At 48.9% G+C, this 13,916-nt stretch overlaps 4 protein-coding genes across 4 annotated transcripts; 2 read left to right on the top strand and 2 right to left on the bottom strand.

The window, feature by feature from the left end:
* Positions 1–2,918, bottom strand: BDV37DRAFT_147638 (dual-specificity mitogen-activated protein kinase kinase). Its single transcript, XM_032078917.1, has 5 exons — positions 2,533–2,918; positions 1,717–2,481; positions 1,335–1,626; positions 908–1,277; positions 1–852 (listed from the first exon to the last, which is right to left on the bottom strand). The coding sequence occupies exons 2-5, from the start codon at positions 2,443–2,445 to the stop codon at positions 723–725; spliced, it is 1,521 nt and encodes a 506-aa protein (XP_031940368.1). The 5' UTR covers positions 2,446–2,481; positions 2,533–2,918; the 3' UTR covers positions 1–722.
* A 1,063-nt stretch (positions 2,919–3,981) lies between these two features.
* BDV37DRAFT_250991 (uncharacterized protein) lies at positions 3,982–5,944 on the bottom strand. Its single transcript, XM_032082240.1, has one exon. It carries the CDS (start codon positions 4,630–4,632, stop codon positions 4,387–4,389), a length of 246 nt encoding a protein of 81 aa, XP_031940367.1. The 5' UTR covers positions 4,633–5,944; the 3' UTR covers positions 3,982–4,386.
* Positions 5,945–7,626: 1,682 nt separating this feature from the next.
* Positions 7,627–8,585, top strand: BDV37DRAFT_147594 (GPI anchored serine-rich protein). Its single transcript, XM_032078916.1, has 2 exons — positions 7,627–8,291; positions 8,349–8,585. Exons 1-2 carry the CDS (start codon positions 7,747–7,749, stop codon positions 8,455–8,457), a joined length of 654 nt encoding a protein of 217 aa, XP_031940366.1. The 5' UTR covers positions 7,627–7,746; the 3' UTR covers positions 8,458–8,585.
* Positions 8,586–11,563: 2,978 nt separating this feature from the next.
* On the top strand, positions 11,564–12,301 carry BDV37DRAFT_284038 (uncharacterized protein; the record flags this gene model as incomplete). The annotated part of the gene is made up of 1 exon (XM_032087426.1): positions 11,564–12,301. The coding sequence occupies one exon, from the start codon at positions 11,564–11,566 to the stop codon at positions 12,299–12,301; it is 738 nt and encodes a 245-aa protein (XP_031940365.1).
* Between the last annotated feature and the right edge of the window lie 1,615 nt (positions 12,302–13,916).

Genomic DNA, 13,916 nt, shown 5'->3' with positions numbered 1-13,916 from the left:
ACCTTGTTAGTTGCCTGATTACTTTGGCCACATAGAATAATCGGCGAAGGATCTAATGAATGAGATGGAACAGTTACGACAAAAATGCTGTTGATGATATTCTGCGCGACTTCCTGTATGGATTATAATCTGCCGATATACAGAGGATTGTGTCCATCTCACAGTTGCTATGCTCTTGGATGACAGAATCAAAACAAAACCAATGACAAGCCTATACAATATGTATGTGCTGAAGAAGAGATGAGGCCCGGAGAAAATATGAGATGGTATGAAAATAAAGACAAAACACCTAAATAACAACTTCTCCCATTCGTGTCGCAAGGGAAGCAGCAAGAAAACAAGGGATGAAACCGGGAAGCGTCAGCGCCGCTGACCGCTGGCAGGTTTTGTGCAAAGACCTCGGCTGGCGACAAAATCGAGGTTACGAGGGCGGATACAACTGCCCGTGATACATGGATCAGCAAAATAAAAGAAAGACATGCATGATCAGGTAAAAATAAATCCCAACTCCATGAGTCCAGTAACGGTAGACGTTGCAATGCGGTAAATGAGCGTCGTCATAATCACAAATCGTATGCTTTTGACAACCTGGTCAACCAACGGCCAGCCACTGGTAAGCGTAAGAAGGGACCGTAAAGATGCGATATATTATGATGGAGAGTAGCAATTAGATGCATGGAGGGAGGTTGTTGCAAAGGAATGAGTGCTGCTGCGGAGAAAGTCTAGTTGTCCCAACCCCACACCTGTCGCACGAAGTTCGCCATGTTGACTTTTTTGTTTTTCATGTCCAGCATCCAAGGATGATCCAGCATCCGCCATGGAGTCGCTCTTCGTGGAGGCTCTTTCTCGAGGCTAGGAAAGTTAGGTTCACCGCGCGGGCAATGCGAACGCAGATGGGGTCACATACCAGCATTCTATAAAGTACTTGAAGCTATCAGACCAGCGAATACCGTTATCCGGCTCATCCTTCAACTTAGGAATCGGTTGGCGAACGATGTATGTAAGGAGGTCGATTAACCCAGCACGGGGCTGCATTTCGGTTCCATCGGCCGGGAAGGGGAAGCGATGCTGGGCAACTTCAAGTAGCGTTACGCCCAGAGACCAGACGTCCGAAGTAATCGTATAAGATTGACCAGTGATCCGTTCGGGGGCCATGTAATAGGAGGTGCCGATGAACGTATTGGCATCGCCCTTGGTGCCGAACTCTCCACTAACGCCGAAATCACATAGCTTGACCTGTCCGTTGCGGCATAAGAGAATATTGGACGGTTTGATATCTGTGTTCTTGTCAGTGCATGAGTTACATTGATCACTGAGAGTAAAATCGAACATACCTCGATGGATAATCTTTCTACTGTGCAGATACGTTAAACCGTTCAATACGCCTTCTGCGACCTTACCCAGCACTTTCTCTCCTGTTCGACCCCCTAGTTTCTTTACTTCTTTGTAGATACTGTCTAGACTGCCCCCCTCACAGAACTCCATCGCGATCGAAATTGTGCCGGTAGACTTGTCCATGAATGCACCGTAATACCGACAGATATGTTCTGAGGCACAGTCCTTGTTGAAGTTGAGTTCCCGAACAATCTGTTTCTTCACATCTGGGTTGGGGTCGGTTGTGATAATCTATAACAATCGCACAGTTAGTGATGAGTGGAAATAGAGCATGAAGGTTGAAACCCCCTCTGAAAGAGCAAGAAAGTATATTAAACCCACCTTCAACGCGAAAACGGTCTTTCCTTCCTTGAGCTTGCAACGAGTGACCGCACCTCCTGCACCCTCACCCAGACTGCCCAACTCCACGATCTTCTTCTGTTCACTGGCCGCGAGCCAGCCTTCATCATCCAAATCGTCAACGTCCAGTGGCCTGCCCTTTTCTAAGCTCAGCTTGTCGAGATCTGGAACCAGTCCATTTACGCTGTTGTCACGCTCCATCTGCACACCCCCTTCCCGATCGGAGTAAACCGAACTAATGGCAGAAGACGGATCCGGAGTGCTCCCCTGTGGTTGCCGAAGACCCATGGCGAACGACAACGCCGAGTAGTTTGATGATGAAGCGGATGCGGGGCCACTAGCCTTTCCATCCAAATAGTTGAAGCTACCTGACCGCGAGTGTCCGTTCGGTTCGTTCAACCCACTGGTGGCTAGAGGCGGGGGAGCTGGGCGACCATTGACTTGTTGGATATTCTTACTGCTGCCCATCGGGGTCGCAAGTCGCAGTTGCGGGGGCGCCGGGCGGGTGGACGGGCGCTGGAGCTGTGGCACTTCGGGGGCTAGAGCGGGCGCTGGGACGGGCGCCGGAGCCGGTATACCGTTACCGGTTACGGGACGAGCGTTGGGTGACGGGGGAATCCCCAAGGTGAGCTTTGGGGGTCGGGGACCATTGCTGTTGTTGCGATTACCCGGCACGGGCGGTTTGAGGAGGGGAACCGCGGGTGTCGACATGGCGAGATTGTCTTGCCTCTCCCCGGGCAAGAACAACTCGTTTGGGTCAGCCAAGGTAGCCAGATCGGCGGTATTTGATTTAGACACCTTGAAAGAAAATAAAAAAGAATGAAGAGTCAAGAGATAGAGAGAGAGAAAGTAACAGGATGATTGGTATAATGAGAAGTTGGACGCTCGGAAGAACGACCGTGGGGCTGAACACGCGGCAAGGCGACTGCGATAAGAGGGGTTGGTTTTCGTTGATCGAGCGACAGAAGAGCGAGTGCGCGAGGAAGAGGAGGGGAAATGTAAGCTTAAGTTCTTAAATAATGAGAATTGAAATCCAAAGCAAACAAGCGAATGTTTGATTAGACGCGAGACAACAAAGATCTCGACTCCAGGACGAAGAGAAGGTCGTTTAGTATGTAAGATAAGTGGTCGTAGTGGGAGGACCGTAGTCGGAGTCCAGGGAGGAAGAAAGAAAAGGGAAGAAAGGAAGAAAGAAGAGAACAGACGAAGGGATGGAGGATGAAACGCAGATGATGACGGTCGGAAAGCGTTTCAATTAATATGATTATGAGGAGAAGAGCGAGAGTGTGAGAGAAAAAAGCCGGATTGGAGTCAAGGATTCAAATGGGGCCCGTTTGGTCAAGTTGTTAGTCCGTCAGTCAATCACAAAGTGGCTAAAAAAGGCTCGTCGGCGGTTGGACTCAAAGATTGTAACTCTTGACCTTTTTGCACCTTCAATCAGCTAATAATATTCCATGGTTCATCCCTCTCTGGGATTAGTGCCAATCATAAGGCTCCGCCAGTGGAACACTCGGACAGACGATGTTGACTTGACTCGGTGGAACCAGTCGGTTTCAAAAGGCGCCTAAAGACCGTTCTTTATTTGATACTTGGGTCTTGGTGCTTGTTCAGCGGCCCTGCGTTCCCTCAGATGCTATTATTATATGCTATCAACCTTGTTAGTTCAGGGACTGACTCCATTTTGAGCATAGAAGCAATTTTTAGGTCCCAGAGTTCTGTCCGTGTGGTTTGTATCTGAGATCCATCCGTCTGTCGGTTCCCCTTCGTAGCGTGATCTGGTTCCTGAACCCTCAGGCACCTGTTTTTAGGCATCCATGAACAGGCGCCCCAAAAAAGGAAGGAAAGAAAAAAAAGAATCTGTCTACATACCACGGAACCACATTCAATACTGGGTATCTGATCCGAATTACTCCAAGAAGAAACAAAAGAGGAAATGCTGTGTAGAGTCCTGGGTAAAAATAAAAATCAATTAATTAAATTTCCTCTAATCAAAATTTCCTAAATTAACCACAAAAATAGATGCGACTCTTGAGATTCCTCCGCAGTTAGCGTGCAGGAAGAAGCCTGTCGGTTTCTATTTCCGTTCGGTAATAGACTAAATTAAGACCAATCTAGTATCTTTGTGTTCATTTTAGTCTCACTTTCAAACAACTCCATGGCCAATGTTTTACATCATCCCCCACTTTTCTGATGAAATGCTTGTTAACTTGAAATCGTAACCGAACTTGACCAGGAATTTTTATCATTATGATTAGCTTCCAAATTAAGTGACGCACTATCCGGTTCCGAAGAACCATCCACGATCGCTTCACATCAGTATACAATACGCAGTAGTAGTAGTTTTCATGACCTGGTCTACTCAGATGAATCGCATGACTAGTAACAGTCTGACTAGTCCAGAGGATGACCAGTACTTTTGCATCGAAGATACCTCACAGGAGAAATTGAACGCGTCAGCCAATGTACGGAGCAGACGCATAGACCTCTCCTCTGTGAGCCAAGAGCACGTGCTTCATGTCGGCAGATGATCGATTAAATGCACACTTCTGCATATCCATCAATATCAAAGCTTTCAGCCCTGTGACGGTGAGCTTGTTCAAGACCAGCTCAACTCCAGACTTATCCACTGAATCTGACATCATATAGCCACTATTAGCTCATGCCCAAGCTCCTGTACGCCACAATGACCGAGAGAGACGGGAAAAGCACGGAAGCACTGGACAATATGGCAATAAGACTGATTCGTCGTGCATCTCGAGTCCGACCCACCACCATGCTTAAAATAGCCTTTCCCCATAAGTGCACCGCCATCCAAGATGGAGAAGCGTCATAATAATAGCAGTGACGCTGAATTGGAAGTAGTTCATAGCATCCGTGCAGGCCCCGAGGAAAAATCATGGTCCGGTGACGATGTAGAGGGACTTATCGTAATCGTATGCTGGTCAATATCGGTCATAACACCACCATTATCGCGGAATTCCATATGTTGCCTCGTTTAGACAATTCACGAACTAACTCGATGCGTCTGAGTGGGGTCTGCTCCGGTTATCGTCGCTATTACATTGCCATGTTCTCTACATTTTTGTTGGTCACCGTTAGAGAGAAGACATTATAAACACGACAAGTACAAACGAGAAAATGCGTCCAAAGCAGAAAGAACCCCTCTTGGTAGACGCGCGGCGATGGACGATCCTCAACAAGAAAACCCCACCGGATCACCCGGTTTCCTGTGATGATGGGAAACAATGAGCGGGAAACGGCGACTCGGGCACCGACTTAGCACCGCTTTCTGTTCGTGCGCTTCTCTGTGCGGCGTGCGCATCATCTCGGGCACTGAATATGGGGTTTCCAATCTATATTATACATAGCACCCATTTAATTCTGCTCGTCATGCTCCACGAACCTTCGGGGTTCAAGGACGAGATTAGGAGACGTGAGACTCGCAACTTGAAAACCGGGGTAGCGGCTTGGAAGCCATGGCTGTCCGAACTGTCTACGCCCGGGGTAGAACGCGCATATCGAGAGTGCAGACTGCCATGAATCATTGAACCTTTCCCCTGTTGATCGGTGGAGCCCTGAACCCAATTAACCGCCTTATGTTGCGCGAACGGGTGAACACACCAATATGTTTTCTCCAAACCCGTCCATAGAGTCTGCGCAATCTTTGAGGATTGATTCTTCTCGGTTACCTGGCTGCAACGGGATTATGCCAGATGATATCCTTCCGTTGAGAGATTGACAATCAACCTATCACTGGTTTCAATTTCGAGCAGGCCCCCCCTGAACTGTGGACATTCTGCAGAAAGATGAACACCCCTTTCTTTATCGATTATCCAGAAGACAGGAGTCCTAAAAAAAGAAGCTCATGAACTCCCTGGGTGGTTTGTACCCACAAAATATTCCGGAGAAGGTTTGGAGTGCAATAGGTTTTTCAATAGTTTGATAACTCTACCAGACTCTATTCCTTGTCGACAATCATGTCTCAGCGTTCTCAGGCCCAGAAGGCTTCTCATAGCTTATGTCTAGGTTTTGATGGCGCAATCACTCCAATTCTAGGTGCCGAGAGAAAACCAAATTGTGTCTCGCGTGAACATATGGGATCCTCTCGAACCACGACTAATCGATTCGGTACTATAAAAAAAGTTCCTATTATTGCTATGATTGACATTATACAACGCGAATATCGACTAGCTAGGCGAGGCCCGACCAGGGGTGTAGGTAAACAAATCCTTGTATAACCGAGTGCACAACACTCTCTTTCACTCCTTGGCGGTCTTAGCATTTAATAAGCAATTAATGACGCTGCCCAGGGTTGTAAACGAATCATAGTATGACTAACTGCCCTCTGTCACTGGCTGCAACGCTCTCCTTCCCTTTTCGGCAGTCCTTAGCGTTTAATAAGCAATTAATGACGCCGGCCAGGGTCTAGTCAAGCAAAATCAGCCAAGCTTCCTTCATGTAATTAACAGGGCTGAGTAGATACATCGGCTGCGTTTCTAGACCGTCGACGAGGACAGGGATGAGATGAAGAATCTGCACTCGGAGAAACACAATCGTGTGGCGAGAACAATGGATGTCGGTCCCCTGTTCGGAGATTTTACATGTGCGTGATCCTTGAGGATTGCGAACGGAACCGGCCGTCAGCACTTTGTACATGCAGTCAGAGCACCATTGGTCAAATGATACTAAAAAATTGATTGGAACCCTGTTTCCTGAGTCTTGTGACTTTGATGGATAACGGATATAGACTCTTCCCGCGTAGTCGATGGTTACAAAAAGAATCGAAAATTTTCTTCTCAAAAATTGATCATTTCTGTAGCAACTTACTAAGTTCCTACCTCACATTGAGAAAAATAATCGCGATAAAAATGGTACGTAGCAGAGAGACAGGGGTTAGTGGGGCGGACCCACTGGGACTTGGGCCTTGAATATTCAAGTCATTGGCCCATGAGTGGAGCCCAAGAGCCACAGCGGGCTGTTGGCGACTTGAAGAAGTGGAGCCTGGAGTCAGGAACGGATCTCTGTATGGGACCCTGATTGGCTTGACCCGAAACCTGAAACATCTATCGGGAGTTGTTCAACGTCCTTGTGGCTTGGCCGATGAAAATACCCTTCCCCTGAAATTGCCCCAGGATGCATGGATGTATCACGCAAGGATTGTTTGGGCGCAGGGCTAATTTCCGGACGGGGGGTTTTTGGGTTCCATGCCGCTAGCGGGATTGGATGTTACAATGACAATTGTGTAACGGCAACACAATCTCGGAATCCCGAGTCTTTCATATTCTACGTTCTACTAGTACCGAGGAGGAGGGTTTATGTGTCTGGGATAAAAATACTCGGGTATTACAGTCCAGTAAATAGTTTATGATGATCTTTTGCTATTCGTGAGTATAACTGAATCCAGTAAGTGAGCGACAGATCATCGGTGCGCTGAACTGAACCCAAGCAGTGGAAAGCATTGACTGGAACCCAGCTGTGGCAGCGAAGCTAATCACAAAACTAGTCCATTACTAGTCCACTGGTAGTGGTTCTTTGCGACGGCCACATCCGCCAACCATGGTGCGTCAAGCCGCCATCCCACGAGCCCCATGAGGATGGCGGCCCCATTCACTCATCTATTGGGTTTAGTCGAGGGTGTCTTGTTTCTCCTGGAGAGAAACACACCGCATTACCGTTCACCAATTGATAGAGTAACGCCAGTATCTGCAGCGCTCTCCACCCGCCTGCAGTCCCCTCTCCCCTTTTCGTCCCTGAGACGATCTCCAGGTTAATCTCCCGGTTCATACAAAGCCTCCAGACTCCCCCATCCGTTCCTTCGTTTTGTTTCAATCCGTTCCTTCTCTCAAGTCCAAACTTCCTGCTTGAAGCATATCAACTTTTTTGACTTCGGTCAGCCATTCTTTTTACCAACCAACTACCCACACTCTCTTTTTAGCCCACCGCTAAACAACAATCAATCAATCAACCTTGACGGTTAGATTTCTCTCGTGCAAACAAAAACCTACAGTCAACATGCGTTTCTCTGCTGCCACCGTTGCTCTCTTCGCCGGCCTTGTTGCCGCTCTCCCTAACGGCGAGGTCCACACTGTCTACCAGACTGAGGATGTGACCATCACCTCTTGCGCTCCCACCGTCACCGACTGCCCCGGCCGTCAGACCTCCACCCCTGAGGGTGTTGAGCCGATCGCCACTCCCACTGGTATCACCACTGAGGAGACCCCCGTTGCCCAGACCTCCTCTGCTGAGGTTCCTCCCGTTGAGGAGACCACCCCCGCTGTTCCTCCTGCCGTCCCTACCAGCAGCTCCCCTGTTATCCCCTCTCAGGGCCCCAGCAGCAGCGGCAGCGTCCCCGCTGTGCCTTCCAGCAGCAGCCCCGTCATCCCTCAGCCTCCTCAGCAGCCTAGCCAGGGCACCACCGTCATCGCTGTGACCACCTGCATTCCCACCGTCACCTACTCGACCATCACCGGCCCCGCTGGCACTCCCACTGGTGTCTCCCCCGGCAAGAGCTCTTCCGTCCCCGTGATCGGAACCCCTGCCCCCAGCGGCAGTGCTACGTAAGTTTTCCTTCACTTCCAAACCTGAAGACAACCACCCACTAACCACGCTCCCAGCCCCTCTTCTTCCGGCCCTAACCCTCTCTTCACCGGTGCTGCCAACACCCTCGGCCAGTCCTTCGGTCTTGCCGGTGCCGCCGCTGCCGCCGCTTTCTTCCTTGCCTAAATTCCCTTCTTGTCCATAGTGTAGCCCCGATTCACTCGTGAGTCCGGCTCCGCTGCAGGCGGGGGAATCTAGTAATGGACGTTCGATGTGAATGATACCAGAGTTGGACGGGGTTTGTCTTTAGTTTTGGGTGTGATTTGGGGGAGAGTTAATACCATTTGACTTCATATGCTTCATATTTCACATATTCTTTATACCTCATTTTTCTTTTTCTGTATTACTCTTCTTGGCTTGGCTTCTGGACTGCTTCGCAGATATGGAGCAGTTTGGTCGCTGTTTACGATTTAATGTAAACCATGACGCTTTGACAACTTTTTATCACTTAAGTACCCTCGATTACTGTAGTCACAAACTCGAGCAATCCCAGTGCAACCACTACAGTATACTCAGTTTCCAGAATCCTCAATCCTCATTCTATACAAACCCCAGTATCCCAGACCCCAAACCCTCCGCCTACGCGAGATCGCCAAATCAACCAGGAGTACCCAACCTTCCCCAGATTCGCTTCAGCCCCCAATTAGCCTCTCAACCGCTGCGTCTCATTACACATGCCAAGGACCCGCCCGTCGCAGATCGGAATCTGCCAGGGATGAGATGAGATGTCGGTTTCCGATTCCAATCTGGGGGCGCAGGTTTCGGGTTGATTACTGTGGGAAGTGGCCTCGGACATGACACATTATATTTCTTTTTTTTCTTTCTTTCTTTTCTTTTCTTTTCTTTTTGTTTGCCCCCTTGATGAAGGGATAGGAGGTATCTAGGAATGAGTTATGGGAGATGTTGGAAAATAAGTGCACTGATTGACACGGGATGAATTAGTATTACCTATTTAGGGAATTGTATTTTGGTAGGTAGTACCAAGGTAAGGTCCATGAATCTGTACTACTCTACGAGAGGTATGGAGCACTAGTAGGTAGTGTGTGGTGTTTTTCGGGATATGTACCGTACTGCCGAATCACAATATACCGGGTTCGATATCAACATGAAACAAGACAAAAAAAAAAAAGCAAAGTAAATGGATATGTATAATTAGACATCATTGTTGCATAGTACTAACCCCATGTCCAATAATGCATGGAGTAATATTCCTCGAACGCACCAATGCACGATCATGGCGCGCGATCAGAGGGCCAAGTGAGGCAGCAGTCGAATCGACGCGCGGCGTGCGTGCTCGGGTTCCCACTCGACGGTCACTACTAGTGATAGTAGGTAGCTAGTTACCAGATCAGGATTACTAATACTATACTATAAAACTGTGCTAATGGATGTATGTCCATACTCATGTGGCCTTACCACTCATGGATGTTTCATATGCAATGCCTACTAGTTGGATATGGCGTCCGGCTGTGATGGAATACTAGTAATAACTTGTCACTGGAAGGTCGCCGGGACGACGTTTTTGTTGAGGTTGCTGGGTGGTGTAGTTAGTGGTCAAGACTTATCTATACAAAGTGTGGTTTACAAAGTGTAGTTGGTCGAATCCTACAGTCAAGCGGCGAGTTTCAAACTTTTTGCATCCCCCGTACTGTGTACATGCACAGTACATAACGTATCCAGTTCTATTTACGCTCTGTACATTCTTATATGCCGTGGAACTGCCAGCCTTACGGGCCAAGGCGCGAGAGAGAAACAAAAGAAGGTGAAAAAAAGAAAGAAAAAAAAATCGAGTCTGTCTGGATATACCTCAGCGCATTATGTACTGTCAGCGACATACTGTGTACATTCTAGAAGGTCACGGAAGGAGATCAAGAGTGATCTTCGTGGTCTCGCTAAAGATTTCCTGTTGCAAATACACTGCCCGATCTAGAGAATTTTAGTGCCCCGATTTAGTGGACAACTGCGTATATGTATGGGGAAATGCGCCGTCTTGTTGGTATCCAAGTGTAGATATGCCTTCTATCGCAACCGGTTGAGATCTAACCGAGAAAGACCAATAATCATAATAAATGAAGAAAGAGGGGGAGAACTAGTTAACTAGTAGAATTATTTTAAGTAATATCTGCGGTAATCCGGCAGCGAACCATGGATGATGAGGCATGGCGCGGCGATGACAAAGAGCGGCCGTGGCAGTGTTTGATGTTCTTTTGTCGCCCCAAGGCTTTGCTCTTCCCTCTCCTGCTGACCGACTGAAAAGAAGCTAACTAACTAATTTCCACCCGATATTCTCTAGGCTATGGGATGTTTCCACTTGGACCCTTCCCTCCTCTTGGAGGTGCTTTTCTTTGCTCGGCGCGGAGAAAAGGGACGTGGTGGCGATAATTGAACCCTCCCAACTTAATCCAATTCCCCCCATTTTTTCCAGGGACTGGCTTTGATCCGTTTCTTTTTGGATCATTCTTACTGGCCAGCGTATATTTTTTTTTGTTTACTTGCCGGAGTATACCGAATCCTCGGCATGAAACTCGACCCCAAATCCCTATCCGCGCTACTAAGTCAGTTTGGGTATTTTGTAGAATCCTGCAGGGCATAATCAAAGGGCAGGGGACGCCTTCTGCGGTGTCAACTGTACTTTTCCCAGTCTGACATGTTTGATCGACCACTGGAAGAGAAGCCCCGAGATGGAGAATCGGCATCTAGGGTGCCTTAGCCTGAGGGCCCCCATCACCAGATCCCGAGGAGAGGGCTGAATCCACTTATGGATCCTGGATGCATGGGGCGGCGCAGAAGTGTTGGTTTGGTTGTGCTGTTCTCTCTGTTGGACGAAGCACGCAAAGGACTCGAAGCTGCATAAAGCACCGCCTCAACGCATTGTCCGACGTTGGACCCAGGTGTGACCATATAAGTTGAATAGGGCAACCTGTCTCGCAGGGGTTTGCTTGATTGAACCTAAATGCTTTCTTGAACATCTTCTGTTGCCAAATACGCATTTTGTGTGTGGCGATCCACTTGGCCCTTCCGTTAATCGTCGTATTCATCGCTTTTTTTGGAATCTTGCCTCCACGACTTCGTACTCGGCCGTGCCACTTGTCCTAGGCAGGGGCCCGGGTATGATCTAGTATAATAATATAGTTACGAAAGCGGCCAGTCCTAACTCCTCGATCTTTTTGTTCCTTTCGCCTGTTACCGTTCCCCAGATCGACAACGGCTTATGCTCACCCTCCCCGTCCAAATGGACCAAATAGACCTGTCGTCCTTGGAAGGCCCGCCTGTCATTCACCGGCCCCATTCCACGAATCCTTACTCGGGCGTACCCAGTATACAGTTAGATTATTCAGCATTCCCACTGGAAGCATTCGATGGCCTGCCAAGCCATCCTCCACGGCCAGCCTCCGCTGAGCCGGTGCCGTCGTCCCGACAGAAGTCGCCTAGTATAGCACCTGGCGTGAACTGGCACCGTCGTGAACGAGGCAATATGCAGCATCCAGCAGACTTAACACCCGGGAATGGCATTCGCCAAGGTGCCTCTGAACGAAGAATCGATTGCTCTGCTGCGCGCCGCCCCATCTCTCATCCGGGCCACTCCTCTCCTCTGGGCCTATTCAACCCGCATCCTAGAGTAGAAAGGCCTATTCGCGTGCAAAGCGCCTCGCCATCCCACCAACTTATCTGGCTCGATGAACAAAATATCTGGGTGCGAGCAGAGATCACCATCTCAACGAATTTCCCTGGCCAAGTGCCCACACTGACTCACTCTCGCTCGATGGACACATACTTGACGAATAATGGCGAGCGGGACGCAGACATCCCCTCCTCTCCGCCACCCCCATATGAACAGCATGTATTCGATCAGCTGATAGCGTCGCGGCGGGTGAGCCGGGGAGAGCCTTCGTCGCGTATGGCCGCGCACGATTCAATGTGGACGGCCGTGGCGGGCCGGAGGGCACATCGGGCCCCTTTTGGCAACTGAGCAGCATTATATACGCTCCAACAGACGTTTCGAACTCTAAGCCACCAGTGTCGGCTCACCGCATTACGGCTTATATCGACGAGCGTCAGTCAGTTTGCAATAATTCCCTGGCCCTGCGAACAAGGGATTTAGCAGCTGGGATGACAGTGATTGCGCTTGTATCAGGGGTACTGACGGCGCATTCCTGCTTGTTAGTGATTTCACCTGGCTTGGCTCACAACGAAGCTTTGCTAGCGACAAATATCTTCGTCACTACCTCTGTCAATCACCTGAAGACAGCTCTTGCCATACTCAAGAGGCAGAGTGAGTCTTATATGCAGACGGCGATCGCCCGACCTTGACTGTGACGAAGAGGGCCCGTTCTGTGCCAAGATAAAGTTTACGGAACGTTGTATATACTACGCTTGTACTATAATCGACCGCACCGCCCCATTCATACTTACACGGGGGTTTTACTTTATTCACTGACCTGGCGAACAAGTGAGTCGACAGTGGACCAGATGGCACGCGACTACCACGTGGCGATCATTGCGTTCCGGCCCGCCAGTTCTCTGTCCAACAGGTTGTAGATTGGGAACCGAAAAGGCGGATCTGCAAGATGACCAAGAGACGAGACAGGAAAAGAGGCGGGCGAGTCGCCTAGAAATTTGCCTGCAACGTCAGAAGGCGTCGGGAGAAGTGGACCTCAGGTTAACGCGAGACGAGTAACAGTCGAGGCCACACTGGAAAACCGAGGGGGTGGGCCGCATTGGCTGGCACGGCTGATCGGGGAAGAAGTCGGTGGTACTTCGTGTGTAAAACAAAAACCGTACTGAGTACGGAGTATAGGGAAGATAGTTTGCTATGGAAACGACCAAGCGTCATGCATAGGATTTGGTGTTATAATTGGTTTCTGGCGTACGGATTGGCGGAGTGGATCTGATCCTAGTTGTTGGCGGCTCGGGGATTATAGTCATTCTTCCCTCTCTGGTCTCGTTTTTGTTGGATTAGGTAGCCAGGAGATGATCCTTTTTCTGTTTTAGTGCCTGCCGGGCAGAAGGTCGTAAAGGATTGACTGGACTGGACTCAAGAGGAGCGACCGTTACTGGCAATGCAGTCGTGAGACGTTTCTTTTCGACAGGCGAACGATCGATGGGATTCGACGACAAGCTGCACGCTAGGCGGAGTTCGTCACCTTCGATCACCAGCCTCCATGATTTTTTTTTTCCCAAGTGGAGGGAGAGGAATCCCCAAATAAATAAGTCTACACTAAGGGAAAAGATATTACTACCTATATAGTTGAATTGATCACTCGAGCAATCGCCAGCCTCACTTTCGCACCTTTTCCTTCTTCTTCTCTCAACTCCTCGACCATTGTCCAGTTGAACCCAACGACCATTTCTCTCCTCTCCGACGAGACACCAACATACGAGAATATTATGACTGCGCCATTGTCATCATGACCGAACTCTTTGTCTAGACTTGGGTTGATTTCTTTGCCAAAATCGGGTTGTGTGATTCAGCGGGTATTGATCGTTTTCTTGTAAATCTTCTTGCGACCGAGATTCTTTTTATATACTGTTTGTTTTGCTTTTTTATTTTTTATTTTTATTTCTTTTTTTTTTTTTTTCTCTTT

Source organism: Aspergillus pseudonomiae (assembly GCF_009193645.1).
Source record: "Aspergillus pseudonomiae strain CBS 119388 unplaced genomic scaffold BDV37scaffold_43, whole genome shotgun sequence".
NCBI classification, from domain to species: domain Eukaryota; kingdom Fungi; phylum Ascomycota; class Eurotiomycetes; order Eurotiales; family Aspergillaceae; genus Aspergillus; species Aspergillus pseudonomiae.
This window is presented reverse-complemented; position numbering and strand designations above follow the sequence as displayed.